The sequence below is a fragment of the Neofelis nebulosa genome, chromosome 14 (genome assembly GCF_028018385.1).
Source record: "Neofelis nebulosa isolate mNeoNeb1 chromosome 14, mNeoNeb1.pri, whole genome shotgun sequence".
Taxonomy (NCBI): Eukaryota; Metazoa; Chordata; class Mammalia; order Carnivora; family Felidae; genus Neofelis; species Neofelis nebulosa.
This window is the reverse complement of record NC_080795.1, coordinates 26,054,649-26,081,180: the sequence shown is the minus strand read 5'-3', so window position 1 is coordinate 26,081,180 and position 26,532 is coordinate 26,054,649. Positions and strand designations below refer to the sequence as shown.

The window sequence follows — 26,532 nt, the reverse complement described above, 5'->3', positions numbered from 1 at the left end:
TATTAGTGTACAACTGTGGAGAAAATGATCGTAGATTTAAGACAACCACCTTTTTAATATTGTTCAGTCTTGCCTCTATGCTAAATGCAACATTTGGGGGAAAGAAGAGAAAAGAAAAGAAAAAAAAGAGAAGAGAAGAGAAAAAAAGAAAAAGGAAAAGAAAAGAGGAAAGAAAGGAAGGGAGGGAGGAAGGGAGGACGGGAGGAAGGAAGGGGAAACGAAGGAAGAAAGAAAGGAAAACAAGTGGTAAAAAAAACTGCATGCTTCTATTTCTTCAGCTAGGAAAAAAAACTTTGATTAGACTTCTTCGCCCAGCTGAGAAAGCTTTCTTAGGCTTAACGTTCAAGATATGCTGAAGCCCTCAACATCACTCTCAGCTTGACCCTAATCATTATCATATTACTGTCAATTAGCCTAGCTTCTTACTGGCTGCTCTTCTTTGTAACCTTACCACACCCAACTCTTCTCTGACTTGCTTTGGAATAATTTCTGTAGTTGCATCAGTGATAATCTCTAAGGAATTTCCATCATGTCAGAGAACAGTTTCCCGATATCCTCAATGGTAAGTGGGGACAGATGCTAAAAATTCCATTTTTTTTTTTTTTAAGTAAGAAAATTGAATCTGAAAGCTGTTAGGTGACTTGACAGAGAGAAATCTATGACTCAATGGGAGATGTGGTTTGGGGAAACTAAATTTTATAGCTGCCACTCAAAGTTCCTGTCTAATTGAATTAATTTCAAAAGTTAAAAAATACAAATACTTAAAATGAAAAAAGAAAGAAAGAAAGAAAGAAAGAAAGAAAGAAAGAAAGAAAGAAAGAAAGAACTTGAAAATAACATTGTATTCCAGGAGAAACTGATAGCAAGTATTTACATTTTACAGAAGAATGGTTGTCACACTGGAAACACATTTAAATGAAAATGGTTTAAGATTTGTAGAGGAATGGTAGGAATGAATGAATGAATTCTTGAATCTTTAATCCAGTTTGGTGTGATAGGCTTCTTAGATTCATGGGACATAGACCAGCCCTAAGAACACTGTGAAGCAATGGAGTTGTTTGGGGGGCACCTAAACCCTCAAGTCCCTTGCCTTCATTCCTACACTACTAGGCCTTGCTTCTTTCCACTTGCCTCTCTATAAAATTTGATTTGCCAGAAAAGAACCAAAGATTTGAATATACCTATTTCTGAAAAGGCTTATTATACACTAGGTTAAGTAATTTGGGGTTTCTATAGTATTCTGATTTCAGGATATTCAATGCTATTTTCCATTTAACAGAGGATAATTCATTAAGTCAAAGGAATTAATATCTAATTATAGAATTTCAGGCCTGAGTGATTCAGGTGGAAGGAGCTTTATTAAGGACAGAAGAACCTTCCTTGCATTGCTAGAGTAATACTGTGTTGGTTGGTACTCAGCCTCTTTTGCCTACTTATGAAACCAGCCTTAGTTTTAGGTCTAGTTCAACTAGACTTCATATTCAATTGCACCTCTCTCCACCTAACTGCTTTTGCTCCCTACCTCTAGGAAAATTGCTGGCTTGCCTGTCTGACATGATAAAATTTAAGATGAGAAATTTTAAGGAACTAAAAGACTTAAAACAGCAGTGGTAGTTAGAAAACAAAATGGATCAATACTTGTGGACCCAGCCTTTCCCATCAGATGGGGTCTGCGCATTCCTATCGAGAGATCATATAATGAAATGCCATGAAAATTTTTAGAAGACCGTGATAGCAATCCTAACTCCTATAGTCAAAGACCAGCAGGGGTTTTCAGGAATTCAACATCTTGAGGAGTAATCTGAGTTAAATAATCGGCTATTAAGTAAACATTTTAGAAGAGATGCAAATGAAGGGTAATGAACAATGAACATTGGGCCTACAGTAAAAATATAAGCTCGTAAAACAGGCCGTAGCCAACTGACGTATGAACATCGGAAACAGAAGAGAAAAACTGATACAGAATGAGTGGTAGCAACTATAAACTAAATGCATGTGTAATTTTCAAGTCTGTTACCAAGTTCTAGTGCTAAAGATGTTTCGTTCCTGTTCCCTTACTCCTACTCCAGTTCTTTGAAATTTCGCTGAGAGATAAACATTTTTCTGCAGATAGTCTCCTATTATCATTAGTTTGTTTGGTTTGATTCTCCTGAAACAGCTGCCTCTTCCTGAAAGTTCTGCTTTTAGAAGAAAATACTTGCCTCACAATGAACTTAGATATAGTTCTTTTCCCAGGTTTCCTTGATCTAGGTTTCCCAGAGGGAAAATTTCTTTTTGAGGTGAAAATAAAACTTATTATGTATATGGGGCCAAAGATAATTGTGCTAAAATTACTCTTATCTAGATTTACCCCAAATGTGCTGGTAAATTATATGGAAGTATGAGAAAAATGCAAAAGGCATGTTCTAAAGTTCCATTTAAGGAAATTGAGTTAGACAGTATTTCCAAACACTAATGGAAGATATAAAAATTAGACGCTGCTGAAAATGACAAAGTAAATAAGTTAAAAATAGAAAATCAAGTTATTTTTCTAATCATCTTGAGCAAAATGCCAAAGGAAGCCAACATCCTAAAGGACAAAATGTAAATTTTTCTAATTTTTTCTAATTTTCTAATTTTTTCTAATTTTTTCCAGGTATACAGGCATGTGCTTTTCTATTGCCACTTGCTCTTTTTGCATCTGGTCACGATAGAAAAGGACAAATGGGGAATTTTTTTAAGCAGGAAATAATTCATTTTATTAGCAAATGAGTAATAGTGATTAGTAATACTGAAGAGAGCGTCGGAATATCATTCAGGAAATCATTCAGGAAACAGGCACGCATGATGTATATTATTCCTGAAAGAGCCTTCTTACGATCTTGAAAGACTAAATAATTTGAAGATTTGTTGGAAGCAAGGTACACATTAAAGCTGGTAAGCCAGAAGAGCCATTCCACCCAAAATAGAATAAAATGGGTGATGAAACGAGGTTGATAAACACTAAAACTGAACGTATGCATTGCAACTTAAATCAAATTTGGGGTGTAGCCTTTGGAATCAGACATTACTTTATGGCACATCTCATATTCGGTGGAGTTCCTTTTTAGTGATTTCTTCAGGATGAAAACCCTCAGGTTTGCCTTCAAAGGGATGGGGTATCTTAAAATGAAGCTTTTTCTATAGTGAAATCCCATTAATGTAGGCCCAAGATGAACATGTCATAAGCTCAAAGTTTGCTCATATATGTATTTCAAGCTGGTTGCAAGAGCCCAGGGCATGTGAGAAACACAGCTATATTCTACTTAGGAAGTCATTTTCTCCTTTTGATTCCACTTAGCTGGTATGTCTACTTCTCCCATAAAGCGAGGGAGATTTTTGTTTGATGACAAATAACACAGTAGAAAGATGATGACAGAAAGATGGAGAACCCCAGCTCCACCCTATGAGATAATTAAAAGATTCAGCATTACCCACCGCAGGTAAATTAGCCTAAAACTGATGTGAACTGTAAGTGGGGGAACTGAGGTTCTCAGACAGGGTCCTGCTGGTACCTCTGCTGTGTTAATGTTTAAAATCCATAGCAAACAAGAACAAATGCAAGAGAAGTTGCAAATTCTAGCAAGTACGTTCACGGACCTTTTCTCTTTGTAACACTCTCTGGTCTGTTTTGGCCCACGATTGAATAAGGCAACAAGTTCATAGCACCGGATTCCTCAGTTCGCCATGCGTTTATACTGCTCACGGAAGAGATGCCTCCAACATCCTTCTGCACCTCTGATACTTACACGCAGAGCCCACCTTTCCAGGGGGGAGGATGCAAATTATATTTATGGTGAGTTGAATGAGGAGAAAGGGTAGGCTATTTAAGTATTTCATAAACATTTCTCTCCTCCCTTCTCACCTTCTCTCATATAGGCCCTCTGGGTACCGGTTTCAGAGTGACAAATCAGAAGGGCGGTCAGGGAAGCACCCGCTCTACAAGCAAGGCCTGTGATCCAGCGGAGAGAAAACAAGATGCTTTGGCTGCCGTATAAGGGGTAGCTACACACTCAGCAGCCATCCAAACAGACTTGTAGATGAACGCGGACACTTAAACTGTTCCTAGTGTGTGGAAAATGTCAAATTATACTCTATTTTTCATAATACTTCATTTAATATTTTACATAACTGTAAATTTTACATAACTGCCCATAGGAGCTTTTCCACATCAGACATTATGTGGAAAAATCTCTATTTTACATAACTGATCCTAGGCATTTTTCCACATAAGACCTTTTTCTATGTGTCAATAATCACAGTGATATGTGACACAGGACTGGAAGACTAACACATTCATATGCAAAAAAAAAAATCAAGCACTGCATTAGTCTTAAAACAATTACTTCTGCGGGCGCCCCGGTGGCTCAGTCAGTTGAGTGTCTGACTTGAGCTCAGGTCATGATCTCCCAGTTCGTGAGATTGAGCCCCACATCGGGCTCACTGCAGTCAGCAAGGAGCCTGCTTTGGATCCTCTGTCCCCTTGCCTCTCTGCCCCTCCCCTGCTTGCACTCTCTCACTCTCTCAAAAATAAATAAAACATTAAAAAAAAAACAACAATTATATCTGACTTAATATAAATGCACAAACAAAACATGCAATTATAGCTCTCACATTTTAAGGCCCCAAGAATAACCACCAGATAATTAAGCCCAAAATACCACTTAGAGGCAAAGTAGTTGGTATGATAGTTATGGAGAGTTACAGGGAGGGCCACTGCAGAATCGTTCTTGAGCACATTCCCATATGTGTAGATTGATTCTGCTTCTCTCCAATGCCAATTAGTCATTCGGGACGGGGGACCCAGAGGAGACAGCAGTTGGCAAGGGGCCATTCGATATCATTGTTTTCATGTCTCCCAAGCTGAAAGTTAAAATAGGAGTATCTTCCCACAATCACATGGCAATTTTATAAGAGAAAGATGAAATCGAAAAGTTTGAAATTTATGTAAAAGTCCAATTTGTGAAAATGAAAACAGTTCAGTGTGTTTTAGAAACTTTCTGGATTTGCAATGAGCTCATTCTAGATAATGTCAAAATGTCCTTGTAAAAAAGGAAGACATCGCTGTTTTTTCTTTGTTTTGTATGAAAAACATCACTGTGAATTTGAAAAATAAAACGTACTTTAAGGAAGAAGTTATAAGAGGACCTTTTTGTTTCTGTTTTGCATAATACGTAATGCTTACATAACATATAAAACAGTGAGTTTGGCTGTGTGATTGCCTAGTGCACTACAGTCAAGCTTTTTCAACCCAATATAATTGGATACCTATTCTTATTCGCAAAATCGAAACTGCATAAGTTCTATTTCTCTTGATGAACACAGAATTGGGCTCATCATCTGGGGTTGCCTCAAACGACTTTATAGTTTAGTTATAACTTAATTGTAGACCTGGGGTAGGCGTGGGGATAGAAAATCATAGAGTTAATATCAATATATTTCTAAGGTTTTAAATTTACTTAAATAACAAGAAACGACTGATGCTACAAAAATAAAAATCTTATAGCAATGCTAAATTGCAAATTATCACAGAAGTCATATTTTTAGGAATTAAACTTTGAAGGTAAGTTTATTATCTGTTAGGTGTAACGTAGGTGAATTCCTGTGTCTAGAGGACCTTGAAGTTTTGAACGTCCTGGTACTTAAGAAGAAAAAACAAAACAAAAAAACCCAAAAAACAAACAAAACTTTTCCTTGGAAAGAACATAAATTAAGATCCAAAATATGTATTATTTAATGCTTTGCTTTATTAATATGTATATCGAATATTATGCCACGTTTGTGCTAAAATGCCATTTGAAATCAGTATTAAAATGATTATAGAAAAAGAATACTTCTGAGACCTAAGGGTGTAATGATACAGATAATTAATGTATTTCTGAGACACTGCTATGACCCACCTAGTCTTTATTCTTCTGTATACGTTCAGGTTGACTCACTTTCTGGTTCTTAATTATAGCCAGTAAAATATATATTTCAAATAATGTAAAGATTTCACTTCCTGAAATGAAAAGAGACCCATATGTACCCCGTTCTTGGTCACCTGTGACCGGCTGCCTAATATTAATTTATTAATTAATCTGACTCTCCGGAAAAGGACTTACTGTTTGAATTTTGTGGAAATCCAGGCAAGGAGGATGGACCATTCATTCCGGGGAGCAGAACCGGAGGGAGGCCGGGGAGTCCTGGGTAGGCCGCCGGCAGACTGATGCCATGGAGGGAGCCGCCGTCCATCATGCCTGGCTGCTGCACTGCTAAGCCCAGCACATCTGAAGCTTTCTTGATACGATCAAGTTCTTGCTGTGCCATCAGCTGTCGAACGGTGGTCGGAGCCAAGTAATCTTTCTCCCGATCGAGCTGGCTCCCCACGGTCTCCCTCACTTTTGAAATGTGCTGTTTGGAGAAAATATGATCTCTGATGGACAAGCGGGCAGAGTACTTCACCCCGCAGAGGGTACATTCTGGTTTGGTGCCTTCTGTTCCACTTTGATTAATCATGAAAGGCTTCCCTATGTTAATTTTAAACTTCTTTTCCTTTGCCCTTGCATTTTGGAACCACACCTGGACCACGCGTTTGGGCAGGCCAATCTCATTGCCTAACATCTCACATTCTTGCATGGTGGGAGTTCGGTAGTCACTGAAGCAAGCCTTGAGAACCTTGAGTTGAAGATTGCTCATTTGGGTTCTGAAACGCTTGTGACCTGGTCGATCGTTGCTTTTGGATTTAAAAGGATTGCTGGATCCAAAGGGATTCGGTGAACTCGGGTCTGCTATGCTGGATGTTTCGCTGCGGTCGGCATTGTCATCGGGGTCATCTGTGATATAAAAGCTTTGGTCGTGGTCGCCGTCCTTATCGTTGAAATGGATGGAGGGACTGGTGAGAGAGAAGAGAAATTTTTCATCGCAGACCTCCGTGGTGGGTGTGGTCGCGGGTTTTGGCAAAGCGTCCAGAGTTTTGGGCTCTTTAGGAGATAAAGCTGGCTTCACATCTCCGGAACTTCCCGTGGTGCTTTCCATCTCAGCGGTGCCCTCGTCGCCGGTGGTGGCGTCACTGATCGCTGTATTAATCGATGAAGTCTCATCAAAATCAGTTTTATTTTGATCATACCCTGCCTCAGCAGGAGGGGCATTTAAATTCTCTACATCCTCAGAACATTCTGCTTTAAAAGAGGAAGGGCTTAGAAGATTCTTCGGCGACAGCTCTGCGGTTTTGCTCACAGGCGTGGACACTGTGGAAGCCAATTCGTTCTCACTTGATAGATCCATTTTAGTTAGCGGCAGAGACGGATAATCAAAATAAATGTATTTCTGAGGGCTCTCTCCCCCATCTTCTGCTGATATCAAAGGGCTTGGTGGCAAGCTGTAACCCGCCTGCTTTCCTTCATTCCAGTGCCGAGAGCGGATGTGGCTTTCTAAGGCTGACTTTGCCTTGAACAGGGCTCGACAGAAAGGGCACCGTTTGTGGGACTGTGCTGGGCCCACTGCCCGGAACTGGCCTTTCCTTTCTCGAGCTCGGGTGTTCTGGAACCAGACTTGCACGACCCGTTTCTTCAGCCCCACTTCACGTGCAATATGATCAAGCATTTTCCTGGTAGGGTTGGAATCCAGCAAGTACTTCTCATAGAGTATTTCCAGTTGTTCCGGGGTGATTGTGGTTCTCAGGCGCTTATCGCGGTGTTGGTCCTCACCGCTGTTCCCTCCCTCCTTTTCACTGCAAGCATTGTCCTCTTTGTCATCCAGTTTCCTTTTCAGGGAAGCAGCGACCGTCGCGGGCGCTGTGGCGTGGGAGGAGCCGGTCTGAGGTGGCATCTGTGCCAGAGAACCACTCAGCAGCTGTCCGGTCATCAGCGGGTTGTTGGGGTCGAATATCATGTAGGGCATATCCATGGGCCTTTCCAAGAAGGGCGAGTGGAGGAATTGGTTTTGAGCAGCAAGGAAGTGCATGTGCTGGTGCTCCTGCCAGAGTTCCAGAGTGGGGAAGGCAACCGTACACTGATCACATTGGTATTGTAGTAACTGTGGAGGTAGACTGTTCTGGAGAGAAGTCATGGAAATCTGCAGTGGGCTGGAAGGGACCGGGGTTTGCGAGGCCGACGGAGGTCTTCCGACGAGTGGGGGTTGTTTCGGTGGCTGGGGCTGTGGCGGAGCTGCCGAGGCCTGGGGTGGGTCTGAGGAGGTTGATGCTGATGGCAGGGGTGGCTTGCTGCCTTGAGAAGGGGGAGAGGGGTCACTCTGCTTTGGCTTTTCTGTGGGATATTCGGGTTTCGGAGAGGTCTTCTCAAGGTCCGGTTTGGGTGACGGGATCAAGGGGGTGCTCGTCCCGGAGCCAGAGCTCGCTGCAGGGGCAGCAGGGTTTTTGGCCGCGTCCGTCTGACCAGACGCTGTGCAGTGCTTATACACCACTTGGTCGGTGGCATCCATGGAGTCTTCGGTTTGGCTCTCATCTTGGGCATCATCATCTTCATCCTTGTAACACTGCTTCTTCTGATGCGTAATCAAGTCAAAGATCCGGGGGAAAACCACATTGCACTTTTTACACTGGTACTGCATGCTGCTTGTTCGAATATACCGTTCGTTAGTGAGTTCCCTCTTCTCGTTGTCTTTCGTTTCTGCTTGGTTCTCGTAACTCTTGCGTGCTTTCTGACGAGCATTCTGGAACCACACGACAATCACCCGGGTGGGGAGATTGAGCACAGTGGAGAGTTGTTCTATTTCATCATCCTTTGGGTAAGCGTTTGTGTCGAAGAAGTCTTGGAGAACCCTAAGCTGGTAGTCGGTAAATCTCGTTCTAGAAGACCTTTTGCTGAACGACGCATCCGATTTGTAATGTTCTAAAGAGGAGGGCTGTGGATCAATTCGGATATCTTCCAAAACAGTTATGGGAGGGTTACTGAAGTTGTAGGGTGAATCCTTGTTTCGCTGCCGCTCCTTAAAAAGCGTATTTCGAAACCAGTGCTTGATAACTTTTTGAGAGAGGCCCGATTTCTCCGCCATTTCTTGGATCTGCTCTTCACTCGGGGAATTGTTGATGTCAAAGTAAGCCCTCAGGATTTTTAGCTGGTCGTCGGTAATTCTTGTCCGCGGGCGTTTGAACTGAGAATGCCTTAAGAAGTTGGGATCTATTCCGAGCTGCTGTTGGCAAAGCTGAGTGAGATCGGCAGACAGAGTGTCCATCTGGGGCAGCTGCAGGGCGAGCTGGGGAGGGAGTGCCGGGTGCTGCACGGGCTGCATCATAATGGAAGGAAAGAGTGGAAGGTCCAGAGAAACAGGCAGCTGGACCTGGGGGGGAGCCGAAGGGGGAGGGGGCGGGGGGAGGGGGCGGGGGAGGGGGCGGGGGTGGGGGCGGAGGGGGAGTGGGTGGTGGTGCTTGCAGAGGAGTGGAAACCGTGCTTGGGAGTTTCACGGGACCCAAGGAAGAAGGCTGCGGAGGAGCTGGAGGCAGAGGAGGCGGGGGAGGGGGAGGAGGTGGCGTTTCTGGTGAAGATGGCGAAATTGGATACAGCTTGTCATAGGCCTCCCTGTACTGACGAGCAAATTTTTCTAGTGCTCCGTATGGAAAAAATTGCCCGTGGACATGTTCTTGGTGACTCTTCAAAATAAGAACATTGGAAAACAACTTGCCACACGTCCCGCATTCCAGTTTGTCGGTGTTTTCCCCTTCACCACTTTTGCCCTTCTTCTGTACCTTCTGCCTGTTTTCGTTGTACTGGATGACCAGTTCAAAACCAAAGTTTTCCAATAAAGCCTTGGCTGCATTTCCTCTGGCCCCCGAAGCTATTCGGGGCGGTGGGATGCAGGGTTCCGAGGACTTTTGCTTCTTGAGGTCTTTGCCTTCTTTGAGTCCTTCGCCTTCGCTGGAATATTCTTGCTTTGGCTTTTCTTGCTTTTCAGCAATCTCTTCTGCCTCCTTGTAAGACGGCCCGTCCTTCAGGACAGGGCAGTCTGAACTGGCTCCGCTCGGCTGCTCTTGTTTCAATAATTTGCTTGCTGCCTGCTGTTGCTGCTGTTGCTGCTGTTGCTGCTGCTGCTGCTGTTGCTGCTGCTGCTGCTGCTGCTGCTGCTGCTGCTGCTTCTGGGGCTGCAGCTGGGGCTGGCTGGCCTGGTACTGTTGTGCTTGTTGCTGTAGTATTTGCAGTTGAGTTTGGCCAACGTGGTGCTGGGTTTGAATCTGCTGCTTCAAGTCTTCCAGCAAGGATCCAGCCATTCCCGTCATGCCGGGCATGCCGAACGTGGCCGAGCCGGGCAAGCCCAGATCTGGCCCCAAGCTGAACTCCGTCCCAGGGATGTAGAATGGGAAGAGAAACTGAGGCTGCTGAAACTGCAACAGAGCTTCTGGGGTCATAGGGAAATGAGGCAAAAAGGCAGGGTTGAGAAACTGAGGCGGAAAGAACGCGGCCTGCTGTTGTAACTCGTGCTGTAACTGCATCTGGATTTGTGCTGGTGACTGCAGCGGGTGATGGGTAGGCTGGGCAGAGATTAATTCCGGAGTTTGTTTTTTATTTAATTCTTTGGCATCTAAGTGGGCATCTTTGCTGCTTACGGCCGCTAAACTCAGGGAATCTAGCATCCCTTGGCCGGGACTACTGTTGGCCGCCATGCCGTGCCCACCAGCCACGTGGCCGCTCGGCTCCAGCTTGGCAGCCCTCGCCTTCGTCTGGTGGAGCACGGACCTCATATGGATTTCCAGTGTCGAGCTTTGGCTGTACGCAACGTTGCAGATGCTGCACTTATAGGGTTTGTTATCTGTGCTGCTGTTGGTTTCTTGCGGAACAGGACTGGAAGCTTCCTGCAAAACCTTCTTCAACTTATGCAGATGAGAAACTGAATTATAATGGACCAAGAGAATGTTCTTTTGGGTGAACGACTCTTTACACACTGTACATTTATACGGGCGGGATGGATCCAGGAATTTTTCCATCGTGAAATTTGGCCCTTTTCTAAAAGGTAAGGTCCGCTTTGGTTCGGAGCCCATGTCATCAGGAATAGAGCTACTGTCGCTTCCTACAGGACTTGCCTTCCCTTCGTGGTCCACCTCATACTCTCTCTCCATTTCCTGCTCCAGGGCATGGTCGTCCTGTGCCATAGGTTCGCTCTCCGCCCAAAGTTCACCATTCACGGGCAAGGAGGCATACAGCTGCTGAAGTTCAGCTTCACTCAGCTCGGGGTGGCCTGCTTCCAAGTGTTTTTTTAAAGCCTGGAATGTACGGAAACTACGCTGGCAGAGATTGCACATCGTCGCAGCCCGAATCGCGTGATACTGGGAATGTATCTGAAGCTTCTGCATAGTCTTGAAAGCCAGACTGCAGTGGTTACAGCGATACTTATAAACGTGGCGGTCCGACACCGAGAGTGGTTGCCTTTTTTGCTGCTCACTCAGCTGGTCTTGGAGAGCGTCAGGGACTTTCACATCCTTACTGCTATTTTTATTCCATTCTGACACTTCCATGGGTTCTTTAGTTGGTTTCTGCTCCTCACTCTTTATTTCCACGCTAGCCTTTGAATCGTCAAGACCTGCCGCACTTTTGTCATCCACTGGACTCTCGCCTGTGTAGAAGAAAGCACAAATAGGTCGCTTACCGGAAGAAAGCCTACTGCTTAAATGCCGGTAAATATCGTTAGGTGGGAACCTCTAAAGATTTCCGCTTAGTTGATTCTTTGAAGAAATATTTACTGAGCAACTACTATGTGCCAAGCACTGTGCTTGGTGCCGGGCATGAACAAGAAATCACCCCCGACCTCAGGGAATTTCAGGAGAGGAAAAAAGGCAAGTCAAAGGTAATTACAGTATGCTGCAATCAGCATGATATCAAGGGCCATAACCTCAGTGTTCAGGAATTAGGACACACAGACTATTCTTGGTCATCGACACTTAAGTTCCCCGAGGGCAGTAACAGATGAACAGATAGATCCAAAATATGCCTTGGAAAATGTTACTCTTGGAAACACCACAGTTTTTTCCCCTCTATGCTTAAAAACAAACAAACAAACAAACAAACAAAAACCTTTGGTAGTAACAATCCTGGATCGTCCCCACAAATGCGTGCCCCTGAGCGTGCTTTCCCCTAGATCTTGCTCCCAGGCTGGCGTACCTGAATATTTCCCAGATGCCTCGGCTGTGATGGCTGCAGATGTGTCCCGCTCCGACTTCTCAGAGGCAGCTGCTGGCAGTAGCAAACTGTTCGGCATCATCACATCAGGCACAGGCACCTGTGAGAACCACAGGTGTTCATGTCAAATGTAGCCCAGAAATCAGACTCCATCACATCTGCCTTTGGCAGGAGCATAACCCACTTAACATTTTTCCAAACGAAAGCGGGGACATTTTGTGGATCTTACAGGCCAAGGCTATCCCTTTGAATTTTACATCAATGGTGTTGCGATGCTGTATTCTTCTTTTATTTTTGAAACTACGATTTGAAGGTTTTTGTAGGTCTGTTGTTTTAAAATGATAACCAAGAGATTTTGAAACTCCGCACGCCCACATGAGTCATTTAGTTAACATAACCGATAAAAAGTAAGACGGTGAAATACACTACCGAAGGGGCACCAGGGTGGCTCAGTCGGTTAAGCGTCCAGCTTCGGCTCAGGTCATGATCTCACGGTCTGTGAGTTGGAGCCCCACATCGGGCTCCGTGCTGACAGCTCAGAGCCTGGAGCCTGCTTCGCATTCTGTGTCTCCCTCTTTTTCTCCCCTTCCCTTGCTCGCTCTCAGTCTTTCTCTCTCAAAAATAAACACTTTTAGAAAATTTTAAAATTTTTCTCCTGAATAAGCTATGCCTTATATCATTTTTTTTTTCCCCTCCAGAAGCAAAAGAGAGAACAAATGGGCCTTGGTTGTGATTTCCATAACACAGTCTGTAAGAGAGCTTTAAGTGGGCAGAAAAAATAAATTCCTCAACCAACAATTACAGATTTTGCACTGAGACTCTTGCAGAGAACATGTCACACGTGCATCAACATGCGGTATCCTTACTGTCATAAGCAGCTTCTCCACACAATCCGGAGACACACTGTGCAAATGCGTCAGATGCAGCTGGAGGTGCATTTTGTTGCTGAGGACGTCCTGACAGAGCGGACAGCAGATGACCGGCTGCACCGAGTGCTGTGACAGGACATGCATCTGGATACGACTTTGGTCCCTACTATTGTAGTTGCAATAAGGACACTGAAAGAACTGGAGAATATGGAATAAACATGGCCGCTGTTAGTTGACGCCCTCGGATGACTTCAGAACATTAGAAGTAACACCAAGAGTTCGTTATGCTGCTGATCACAGTATCTACATACACTTCAACAGCATGAAATCGTGTGGGGCTCTATAACCCTCAGGAGCAACAACAACAACAACAACAGTAACAATGATAATAATAATAACAGTCAACAACAACAGGAACCACGATAATAATAATAACAAACAGGTTTACACAGCAAAGGGAAGAAACGTATCTACCTGCTCGTGACAGAATTTGTTGTCCTCTGCAGGTTTTGATCTTTTTGTCGCAACATCCTCTTCTTTCGCCAGCAGGAGTGGCTGGGTCCCCCCTCCCACACTGACTTTTAGCTCCTTTTCTGGTGTGATTATTCCTGATTCCCAAAAAAAAAAAAGAATAGAACACCTCAATTTTAAAAGACTAACAATATCAAATTCTGAAAAATGACATGTTTTTCAAATAGCTCTGACTCTAAATCCACTGAATCCTTAAAATGACTGAACAAACACTTTTAAATGATGGTAATCTCAAAAGGCAAAAAGCACACTTCTTTTTATCTACTAAGTGGACTTTATAAATATATTTTAAAATGTACTTCTGTCTCATGTTTAGATAACCCTAGGTGACCTTGAAAGATTCATCCAGAACACATGCTCTCTGGTGTCTCAGGATGCCTTTATCACATTAAAGCTAATCTACTCCCATTCACAAATGCTAACTTGGAAAATAGTTCCTTTGACTAACATTTAATTACTTATCTTTCTTCTAAAATCCTTGGACACTGAAAACATTTCAAAATACTGAGAAGAACTGACTAGTTATAATTCAGAAACTAAGCTAATATTATTACGTGGTGTGTACAGGATTTAAAAATTACATATCTGTCGCTGCTTTTTGCGATTTACGTTTTACTTCAGATGTTTCAGCAGTTGGCCGTAAACATAACATTATGGCCCGGATATCAAGAAGACAATTGTTTTATGAGGTTAATCTGAATATTTGGTGTTAAAGATGGTTTAGAATTTTGCCTAGATGAACAATGTAATGTGCAGGGGCTTCACACACATCAAAGAAAAGAGTGCAATTCTAATTTCCCAATCTAACAGAAAATTCTTTCCAGCATCAATTTTCCCGATAATCTCCTCTGTGAGGCTGGATATTACAGCGACATTGGGTAGGCATGTCACATACATCTCACGACAAACACAAAACCTCATTTACCATCCATTCCAATCTCATCATAGCGCGGCATCATCTGACCTTTTTTCTGCTGTTTATTATGAGTATTTCTAATTTTAACTTTCAATTTTCACCATCTTCCAGTCAATTTGCAACTAAATTATTTCCAGGGTGAGGACACTATCACTGGACAACTGGGTGCAAATACATCTTGAAATGCAATGAAGCTAAACCATTGATTGCTATCAGACCCCGCGTAAATATAGAGTCTAGGCGTAATCTGATTGTATGCTGTAAATGAAGATTTATCTTGATTTTTTTTCAATCCACATACGGTTCATATAAATGAACAAATTGCACCTTATTGCAAAATAACCCAGTTTTAATTTAAAAATAAGGTCAAGGATGTTATGGAAACAAAGTAAAAACGAACCAAAAAATATGTTCTTTTTCTAACCTGAATAGAGATGCGTGTTTTTTACCATATAAATTTTAGGAATTTCACATTCAGAAAGAAATTTAAAAGTAAGGTGACTCTGAAGAGACCAAAATTAAAAAAAAAAAATAGAAGTTAAATGACACAACGACAATAATTTTATTCCCTCAAGGTTTGTGGTAGGTACAGAATTAGCACTATGTTTCAACAAATTACACGGCTATTGATTTCTGGATTTACAAACATTAGATTTTATTTGAATTAGTTCATTTGTCCTGTATATACATGTGCCTTGGAGAAATTTAGATTCTTTGTAAATATTTGAAAAAAATGATTTATCATATTTGTATTTGAATGAACTTAAATTTGAGACTGACTGAAGAATTTCATTCCATTGATTAAACAATACCCAAGTACTTGATATCCAAAAGTTAGGTCAAAAACAGGAATGTTTATCTCAGAATTAATTCTGGCATCAAAAAATATGTTTTTCCTTCTCAAAACAGCCTTTTTGCTATTGTTTTAAAAGTGTGAAAAATAACATTAGGAAGACACTATGCTATACAGTATCTTGCAAATAAAACTTACTCCCTATGGTGTCAGATCAAGTTCTATAAAATGATTGCATTTAAATCAGCAAATGTCTACCAGTTGCTTTCTCCTGTGGAACTGAAAGAGTTTTCTTAAAGAGTTCCTTATTAATGAGTAAGAATACATTCCCTTAAGAAGAGTAAGACTATGTCATATTCCCTTATCATTCTTTTGTGTACGTGGTAGAATTAGACATGACCAAATAATAAGTTGGTCCAATTCCCTATGCTACCAAAAACTGTCACACGCCAGTTAAAAGATAATCTCCATGACTCTGGTTGCTTGCGGGCCCTACGGAACATCAGCTATAGAATAAACCTCCCATAAACTTCTAAATCTATTAAATTTATAGCTATGGCCTTGTTTTCATAAGCTTATATATTCTAATGTTAGTACTATAAAGGATCAAAAATATTGCTTTCATGGTTTGAAACATTTTACTAAGTAAATTTTACAATTTACTACATTTGCTATAGGTTGGTGAAAATATTTGGTATAAATAATCCATGTTCTTATTTTTACCTTATTAATATTCATCAACAATATATTATACTGTTAATATTCATCAACAGTATATTCTACTGTTTTTTAATTTAGTAACATACCGTGTTGTAGCAAGGAAGCAAAGAGTTAAATTTTAGGGCCATTACTTCATAGCCATTGCTGTCACTGTTGGCTATAGTATTCCACCCAATATATGTGTCAGCTTCAATATTTTTTGGCTAATTAACTTAGTTAATTAAACCATGATCTTAATGTAAGTTAGGAGCTTCCTAAAGACCATCTTATTTTAAATTAAAAAGAAGTTATAAATAAAGGCTGCCTCCCCCCATTTACAGCCAAGCACCCCGGAAATAGATGCCATTGATAAGAAGAAGAAGAGAAAACTGAGATGTAATAACATAACAAGAACAGACTCTTGAGGATAAGGGAGGTCATCAAGATTATTTGCAAAGATGATGGAAGTTACATTTTATGCACACGTGCCTTTTCTACTCAAAGGGGTGCTATCTCAGGTATTATGGCCTCCGTGATAAATTGTAGGGCATCAACTCTGGGATCTTTTTCTGAATTGTCTTATCCTAGAAATATATTAAACAAGGGCCTGCCAATTTTGGAGGGTTTTGATTAAGTTTTGTGATTACTCATAGTTTATGTCCGCAACTTTACTTGAACTAAACGCTGTTTGTTACCCGAGACAAAATTTTGAAATGAGATCACAATTCATTTTTCTGTTATTAAGGACATCCCAATATTCTCAAAAAACAATGCCATTTTAATGCATTTTAAACTAAAAAATGAAATCTAATTACAAATAAGTACTGCCAAATAGATGAGCCAATGATTATCTGTCAGTTATGGGATTATTTAGCTTGCATGAGATGGCTAATATAAAAATGACATAATTCATTTTGATTCAGATGCTGCCTACTTAATAATTTTCAATCCCTAAAATACAGAAGGTTGTAAAGTGGTTTATACTCATAATAAGTGAGGAAAATCCAATAGCATATATGTACTCAAAAACAAATCTGGAAAAAAACCAATAAAACAAAAAACTGAATAATTATCTATCAATCAATGTATTTGATAAAGTTTGACTGTTATAAAACTTGAATATAACAAAGGATGTTATTCAACTACAAATAATTCTAAATTATAATTACTGGTACAGTATTCTTTCTAATGAGCTCGGAATGAAAGGATAATTTTAATTGCAATAATGAAGGTTAATTTCCATCCTTCCTCATGTTTACTCCCTTATTAAAAAGTGGTCCCCTTAGCCATGGCAGAGACATATTACATTTTCAATGCAAATGTATTAATCTGGATAAACTCTATATTAATTCTTGTACTGCACAGAGCTATAATTTGGATTATAATTAATCTAAAGTGGCACTAGATTTAAATGACAATATAAATGAGGCATTATGAGGCTTTTCTATTATGAATGAATATTCAACAAATATAACTTGCATATTGCCAAGTCTCATCTTGAAAGCTCCAGTCCTAGAGATTAATGTCAGCAACACAGCACAACAGCTTACACAAACATGGTCTTCCTAACATGTGGTGATTCCTTCCTGTCTAAAAATTTCTGTGTTAAAGTGGGGCCACACTGTTTTCCCATCTAACATTTTAAGATAGTCATTAATGTATAAGTTTGCTGGTATTTTTTGACAATTATCACCGGCATAAAGAAACAAGCCAATAGAGACGTAAGTGGTTATTCAATCATTAGAAATATTATAAGGAAAAACCCATGTAATAACGTTTTCACTTAATCAGATTCAACTTAAAAAGTGGAAAACTTTGTTGAAAGTTCACGTTAGTTGTCAGTTACAAGAACCGTCTTGACGTCTAGGAGGTTTTGCGGCTAAATATTTGCATGGTAGTAATTGCTAATAGTTGGTGCTTAAATTCCACGTTCATCTCTACAGACACACCTGGGGAGGAATTTCTGCGGGAACAAAAAATAGTTTTAAACAACTAACATTATGCAACGTTCTGTATTCTCCCAGAAGCTGAAGCCCTGTCTAGATGGTACAGTTAGGCGCTCAAGAAGACAATGACTCATCAGGCCATTAGGGAGTGATTGAGTCCATTATTTATACAGAGCAGTGAACTGCTGGTGGAGATACAGCCCCTGCATCTGTGGTATATTCCAAATAAGACTCCTCCCTTGATGGTGAGCTTGGATGTGTTTTCAAGAGATTCCCAGAATCCCTCCTTTGGAAGGCATGAGATATTTACAACCAAGCATAATGTCGTGTGCCAGTATTACATGAGCATTTAACAAACACTAATATGCTATCTGTGTATTTCACACATTCTTTTAAAGAATGGGAGGGATATGCTTTGCAATGTCTTTGGGGATGACTGTGAGAAGGACTCCAGTGAGCACGGACAGAGGCCTGCCGTCCCTGAAGTAGTCAAGCAGTTAGCCTTGATGAGGTCCATCCTTGGACTACCTTGCTATTTCCAATTATTTTCAAATGAGGTTTGGATGGCACTACCCTTGACCTTAACCGATCACGAGGTATTTCAAACCCCTTGTCAGTAACCTCAGGAGCCAGCTTACTAATATACAGCTATGGCACCTTTTTTACATTGCTTTAGGCTCAATACCAACCTCAGATCCTCTTTGTTTAAATCAAATTAGGATCATATGTTAGCCACTGCATCCTAGACGCAAATTTAAGTGGTGCTTTCCCACTGGACTCCCACTGGAGAGAAATTCAGCATTGAACGACGTGGGGTAAGAAGCAGAGAGGCCCTTCAAATAATTTTTGAAGGGAATGCAAAACTTAGATATGCAAAGACCGAATGACAAATATGGGATAATTCAGATTTAAACAAACTTGCACGTAAAAATGGTATCTTTTGCACAACCCAATGTCTTCATAGTGAAAACAAGCTTCTTTATATATGCAGCTGTCACTGGAATTCAAGGAAAAGATAGATGAGTACCTGAAACTAATAGGCTTGAACCCGTTTCAGCACTTCTTCTGCTTCAATGAGTCCAACATAATAAAACTAGGTATAGCGTGCAGCAAAAGTAGCCAATGTAATATTCATTGCGACCATAGATTTCCATCTCATACATACAAAGCATGGATGAAGTCATATATTTGCCAAATCAAACACAGAAAAAGCCTTAGGTATCCACACCAGATGCTGGCCTAGGGTTTGTTTGTGCACAAGTAAATGTCATGACACGAAGGTTTGTTTTCAAAGACAGTAGCTTTCATTACTGGGATTTGTCTATTCTAGAAGATCAAAATTACCCAGCACCTAATCCCTTTTCAATGATATTTCCTCTTTCTTAGGCTGAATCATCTGTAAACTTTTCCACTGGATTTTGTTTGAAATGCCTCAAATAGATGCCCTTAAAAAGAGCAAATTCCTGAGTGTAGGTTGTAAAAAAGCAAGGAAAAATAACATTTATTTTTAGGGTTACGTGGTTTGGGGGGGTGCATGTGACTGAATGAAAAAAATTCAAGTGATATCTAATCCTGTGCTTATGAAAAATTAATATGCCATCAGAGGAATCACAAGTATAGCTAAGATTAATGAAAGGCGCTTAAAAAATTACAAGCACACAAACTGATTTGATTAAAAAATAATCTTGCTGGTCGTCCTGTAATATTCTTCAACTTATCCACATCTATTCTGTCAGATGGTTATGATTAAAAATAGGTCAATGGGAGGCTACTGATAGAAATCACATGCAAAATGCACATGCAATGAATAGTAGTGGGAATGTTCAGACAGTTTAAAATGAATAAAAGCTTTTAATAAGCTTTGGTGGGGGGTGAAGGAAGGGCTGATTGCAGGGAATGGTGGGGGAGGGGGGGAGGGTCAGCGGGGTTGGGGTGGGGGGTGGGTGGAGAAAGGTGAGGGATGCTAGCATCTTACCAGAATCTTTATTAGAGTTTTTGCCTTCACTGTTGTCTCTCTCACACGTGTCTCTCTCGTCATCCTCTGCCACTGAGGCAGGCTTGCCGGCTCCTTCAGCCTCCTCACTCTGTTCTTCTGTCGAGAAAAACAGACCAGTCAGTAGGATTGAAAACCCCAGAAACGTGCACACTAAAATCAACGTGGCCATGGAAAAGCAGTGCTCTTTGTGAATCGTCTGCAGACATTTACTCCGAAAAGAAGATAAATTTATTCCAAAGTCTCTGTTAGAACCTGCTGACTGAACCAATGCAAATTTTCATCTAAGGGAACTTCTTTCACACCCATTGAGGAAATGCGCCTGTGCTAAATTAGAATAAGAGAAAGCATTTTAAGTACGGTCCAAGCTAGAAAAGATTTAACAAGAGGTGCACAGCAATCGTGTCCTCTTAACAGTAGAAACTTGTAAACTACAAACTACATAGGCCTACTGTTTCTGTGGACTTGGACCGATGACAGGACAAATCCAATTCTTGGGAAAAATTCTTGGTGAAATAATGTGATCATGATGGGTTAAATGTAAGACAGGTGCTACCCCTGTCTTCAGTCCCCAGGCCCCAGGGGAATTTTTTGGAATTTGTCAGAGTAGGATCTCAAAACTTCAGTTACATTGGTGTGTGTGTGTGTGTGTGTGTGTGTGTGCGCGCGCGTGTGTGTGTGCGTGTGTGTGTTTCTATAGGGGGAGCTATACAGAGTACAGGACATAAGAAGGTATACTTCTTCTATGACAACCACGTCACCCCACACCTCATTCACGGGTTCACACCAGCTAGATTACATGGAAATCCTCATAGTAACTCAACCCTATTTAATTATTCTGTAAATCTTAGCTATGCTGCTGCTGGTGGATTAATCTGTTTATGCAGTTAGCCTCTATGCTGGGTCTGTGTAGCACTAATCCGTGAAAGGCCCACTGTTCTCTTTCATCCTGCGATCATTTGTCTCTCACTGTGCTGATGTCACATTTTAATGAATTTTTAGCAATCTGAGTAATGCCAGATAACCAGACTCGCAACTCCCCACAGCATGGCATGCTGTTTTCATTGCAGCACAAAAAATAAAAATCATATTCCCCTGTTCAGGTAGGAATTACATAAATTAGGAGAAGAAGGTAAAGTGGGATTTGAAGCACCAGGCTGCTCAATTTCATAAAATCTTTAATGACCATATAAATTAACCCTGGAAAGGCAAAAGGTCATCGACACACATTTGCATACACTCTTCTATTTGCTTTTGATAAGCAGAGCTTTTATGCAGAGAACATGATACAATTAACCCTTCAATAACCATACAAAACGCTGCTGCGGACATTTTAAGTGTCAAGCATTAACTGAAAATTACACACTGCATAAAATTTTCATTGCAAATGCTATAGTGATTGAAAGGGGAAATCGTGGCCCTCTCCACACCCCATGTTTTATTAATAACGTTCTGACAGCAGAATGAAATATCCACTGTCATATGTAGCAGCTGAGCACAAAAAAAAAAAAATGCTATTTAGTGCCTCACCGGCCGGCCCTGCTCTACAACTGTGCGAGCAGGAAACAACAGAAGGGGGCACTTCTGGGCTCAATGGGGAAACTCCAAAAAGCCGAGGGGAAAACAAGGGCATTTAATAAATTTGAAACAAGAATTTGTTTCAACTGTGAGTCCTCAAAGGCACCACACAAATCCATTTATTCCATAGTTGCACTCTGCCACTGCACAAAAGCAGAGCTGAGGTCCGTGGGGGAGGGGGTCAGTCATCTGAGGACTATGGGGGAAGCTTCCCTTTCAGGCAAATACCTGTGAAATATTTCCTCTAAGAGGGGAGAATCAACACTTCTTAAGGCCCTAGCCTGCTTTCACCCCCCCATCAGCGATAATTACTGATCAAACACAGGCTCCCTCAGCCCAGCAGGGGCCAGCCTGGGTGGGGACCGTGGCCAGTTTGGTTTGGGGGGCTGGAAGGCTGAGGTCATGACTGGATGGGGCTGTTTTCCTGCCAAGTGCACACATGTGACATGACATCCAGTGTCAGGCCCTCCACCTACGACAGCCCATGGCAATTACTTTTCAACTCGTCCTGGGGAAGGGATGCAACACTTCTTTGAGTAGATTTACTGGACCTTTCCCCCAGGGCTGGAAAATGAAGTGTCAGAGTGCTACTGAGTGTCCTTATCTTGAGGGGACATAAAATTGTAAGGGCTATCGCAACTCACATTAATAAAACATAGCATGTCAGGAGAAGAAAACAAAACTTATGAAGGCACTAAAAGACAAAACTACAGTATAATCTGGGTCTCATCGGACGGTTTTCGCAGGGTCTTCTTCATTTTCCAGGATGTGTTTTAAGTGTGAGAGAAATTCCCAGACATGCTCTTCTATACATCACTGTGGTGTCTGACCTCAGCCTGACCCTGGCAACAGTTTGAGAAATCTGAATGTGAACAAAGACTCTGTGTCAGCAGCAGGGAAAGATTGTGGGGTAGACTCTCCCCATCAACTTAATCGCAAACAGCAGTTCTGAGGCCATAACTTGGCCTGACTCTTCCAGGCCACAACTCATAACCTCTAGAGGCGGATTTGCCCGCACTGCCTCTGCTTCTGTGACTTTTTTCCCCTCTCTCTTTTCTGGTTCTTCCTTTGAAGTAGGCAGGCAATTAGCTCTAATGCGCAAGCAATTCAGACCTGTTTTGTGGTTTGGAAGGCGCAAGCTGTTTATTACAGGTAGGCTCTTTGGAGCCATAGAACTTTGCAAATTTCTAATCACACAAAAAATAATCAAAGGGTGACTTATATACACCATAAAGTTTCATACAAGCCAGAAAAAAAAGAGCCTCACTTTCATTCGTAAAGAGAGCTTTTGAAATAAATTTGACATTCATTCTATAAATAGACTTTAGAGTCAAGAATATTAATGAGGAGAAACAGCTTTCTCTAGGAAAACTGTAGGCTGGATCTGGGGTTAAGGGAAGGAGTGTCTACTTTGTACTTTTCAAGTACCACATTTACCTCAACAGTAAAATGCCATAAAATATAAAATGCTTTATAGGACACAAAATATGTATATTATATTAATGTATTCATATGTAATACTAATGTATTAAAGGAATGCCTTAAAACGAAGGAAAATTCCATAAAATTCCAATCCATAAAATTCCAAAATAAAGACACTAAGTTATATAAAATTCCAAAATGAAGATGTTAAAGCAGTTTTCATTTTCAATAGGTTTCTTCACTAACAGATTACAAATAACAATAATGAAAGTATTATAACATTTCATAACACTGTTGTATTTACAGAACATGTATTTTTAATTAGTGTTTTGCCTTACGGAATATAAAAATACAGTATTTATTCATATGTTAAACTTTATGACATGAATGTACTTAAGTTTAAAATGCATTTGGGTCCTGTAGAACTTTCCAATTTTCTTTTCTTTTTTTCTTTTCTTTTCTTTTCTTTTCTTTTCTTTTCTTTTCTTTTGTTCTCTTCTCTTCTCTTCTCTTCTCTTCTCTTCTCTTCTCTCCTCTCTTTTCCTTTCCTTTCCTTTTTAAACTTATTTACTTTGAGAGAGAGAGAGAGAGAGAGCGAGCGAGCACACACTGGTGTGTGTGTGAGTGGGGGAGGGGCAGAGAGGAAGAAACAGAATCCCAAGCAGGCTCTGTGCTGTCAGTGCAGAGCCCGACAAGGGGCTCCGTCTCACAAACCATAAGATCATGACCTCAGCCGAAATCAAGAGTTGGGTCCCCAGGTGCTCCATTCCCAGTTTTCAAATAAGTGATAGTACATTTTTTGTTTTTAAATGTTTCAAAATACTAGGAAGAAGAGAAAATACTACTGTAGTCTTATATTTTTCAAATGTGTTACAATAACTTCCCCTAGCATTTTTATCATACCTAACATAATGATCTTATAAGTTACTCTACACATACACATAAACTATATTTCAAAGAAAGAAAAGTTTTTGAATAACTAGCTTAGAATACTTCCATTTGAATAATAAAAAATGACTGGAAAATCACTATTAATTTATTCTATAAAATTATACAATTTCTAAGCAAATCTATTTCGGTAGTAGCCCCCTGATCTAAGCACCAGCCAATTGTGTTTGGTTCCCATTGTTTTTTTATACAATTAGGTTTGGGAACCCTCTGAGTTGTCTGAGGAAAACACTGCATACTTTTTAAGCCCAAGGAGGAATCATGTAAAGAGGAAGCAGAGGAGAGTAACTTAAACACTTTATATATTAGTTTTAATTTTAGCTATTGAGCATCTACTCTAGATACCTAGCTTATAAGAATTCTTTCCTGAACTCCCCCATTGTCTCTCTGCCCAGTCCTACTCCAACCAAATCTATCCTCAGTTTGATCTATTTAAACCCGACTTCCCCACTTAAAATCTTAGAGTATCTAAAATCTAAAAGCTCAATCTTCCATACATGGTAAGAATATCTTCAAGATACCAGGTCCCTATCTACCACCCCACTCTCATCTTTCTTTCCTTCCTGCCCAGCACTTAATTTCGAAAACAGTCTTCTCAAACGTTAGGGCACCAGAATCACATGGAAGACTTGTTAAAACAAAGACTCGACATCTCTAAGTTCCCAGGTGATGCTGTACTACTGGTCCAATGGCCATATTTCGTGAACCCACTGTTCTAGAAACATGTAACCATTATTAATGCCCTCCTCCTCCCCTGTAAGATATGCCATTATATTTTCTTGTCTTATCTAGAACAATTTATTTCCACTGTATAACCGCCACTTTTCCTTCAAGCACAGCATGGGAAATATCAGTTTCATCATCCATAAAAATGAGGTTAATAACCCCTGCTTCATAGGTTTGTTCTAAGATAATGAATAAAAATCAGTCAGTGCAGAGCCTAACACAAAGTAAGTGCTAAAAATGCTACCCATGTTATTACTAGTGTTATTAATTACTTCTTTCTCCAAAAACTCTTCCCTGAATGTTGAACAAAGATTAATGGTTCTAGATACATTTTTGAATTTTTTAAAATTTATTTTTTGCTTTTATTTTCTTATGCATTGATGTAAAAAAACCTGTCCCTAAGATGTGAAAATTATCTGTGTATAGCCTAGTTCCCCTAATAGGTACATCTTTACTGAAAACAGTAATTATATTGTTTATTTTTGTGCCAGAAGCACCTAGAACAGTGCCTGGAATATAATTTTTTTTTAATGTTTACTTATTTTTGAGAGAGAGAAGCAGACTGTAAATGGGGGAAGGGCAGCGAGACAGGGAGACACAGAATCAGAAGCAGGCTCCAGGCTCTGAGCTATCAGCACAAAGCCCGACACGGGACTCGAACCCATGAACTGTGAGATCATGACCTGAGACGAAGTCAGACGCTTAACCGACTGAGCCACCCAGGCGTCCCAACAGTGCCTGGAATACAGAAGGCAGGCAGTACTTAGTAGTTGGAACACTAAATTGAATTTAGGAAGCAAAATTATGAGAAGAAAAGGAGGAGTCCAGATTCTATTCCATTCTTCTATTTCCCTTCAATAAAACTTTAAGAAGGTACTTGTTTGATTTTGGCCTTGTTTGTTTGTTTGCATTTTCTCTTTCTCTACTAAATCACATTTATTATTCAACTCTCCAGTCAGGCTTCAAATCGACTGGTCTTCGCAGAGCCACCAAGGACTTCCATGCTGTGAAATGCGGTGACCACTTTTCCATCTGCATATTACTTAACCTGGCTCAGCAGAAGTTACTATGCCCTTGCCCTTGAAAAAAAGCCCCCCTCTTGAATTTCATTGCATCAGACTGTTGTGACTTTGTTCTACCTCTCTGAAAGTTCCCTCTTATTCCCCTTTGCTGAGGCCTCCTCCACTTAAAATCTAAATATTAGAGGGGTGCCTGGATGGCTCAGTTGGTTAAGCATCTGATTTTTGACTTTGGCTTGAGTCAGGATCTAATGGTTTGTGAGATCGAGCCCTGTGGTCGGGCTTTGTCCTGTCAGAATGGAGCCTGTTAGTGATTCTCTCTCTCTCTCTCTCTCTCTCTCTCTGCCCCTCCTCCTAACTCTTTCTCAGATAAATAAATGTAAAAAAAAAATCTAAACATTGACGTGTCTCCAGCGCTGGCCTGAAGCCCTATTATCTTCTCTATCTACAAAGAGAGTTTAATTTGAGGAAAAGTAATAATCTTCCTAGATGATAGCATCCAGATCCCTTACTTTAAATGTATATCTCCATTTGGATGTCTAGAAGATATACCAACTTCATGTGCCTAATTTTAACTTTTGGCCCCCCCTCAACACAACTCACTCTGTTTCACCCCAATCTCTCCATCTTAGTTAATGGTGCCACCACCGTCGACCGAAGCAAGAGTCTTCCTTGACTCTTCTCTTTCTCTCATCGGCATACAATCTATTAGCAAGTTCTGTTATCTCAAATTCCAAAACACTTAGTACACACTAAATCTGTCTATTTCTCTAGATTTGCATTGTCAGTACCCTCATCTCTTACCTGGATTTTGAAATGGTTTAATAATGAGATAAGACTTGCTCCTGCTTTTCTATAACTTATGCTGCACATCTTAATAAAAGCAAGCTATTCTCCTACTTGAACCCTGCCACACTTCCTATATCACTTAGAATAATGCACCAACTTCTTACTATGGCTGAAGTGA

The 26,532-nt window shown here is 40.8% G+C and overlaps 1 protein-coding gene across 1 annotated transcript in view; it reads right to left on the bottom strand.

Annotated features, from left to right (window-relative positions):
• Window positions 1–26,532, bottom strand: part of ZFHX4 (zinc finger homeobox 4) — a 162,654-nt gene that overhangs the window by 5,448 nt on the left and 130,674 nt on the right. Inside the window, 6 exon segments of the mRNA XM_058699894.1 lie at window positions 6,123–9,331; window positions 9,333–11,562; window positions 12,108–12,225; window positions 12,992–13,192; window positions 13,469–13,602; window positions 19,855–19,971. Coding sequence (XP_058555877.1) covers window positions 6,123–9,331; window positions 9,333–11,562; window positions 12,108–12,225; window positions 12,992–13,192; window positions 13,469–13,602; window positions 19,855–19,971 — 6,009 coding nt within the window.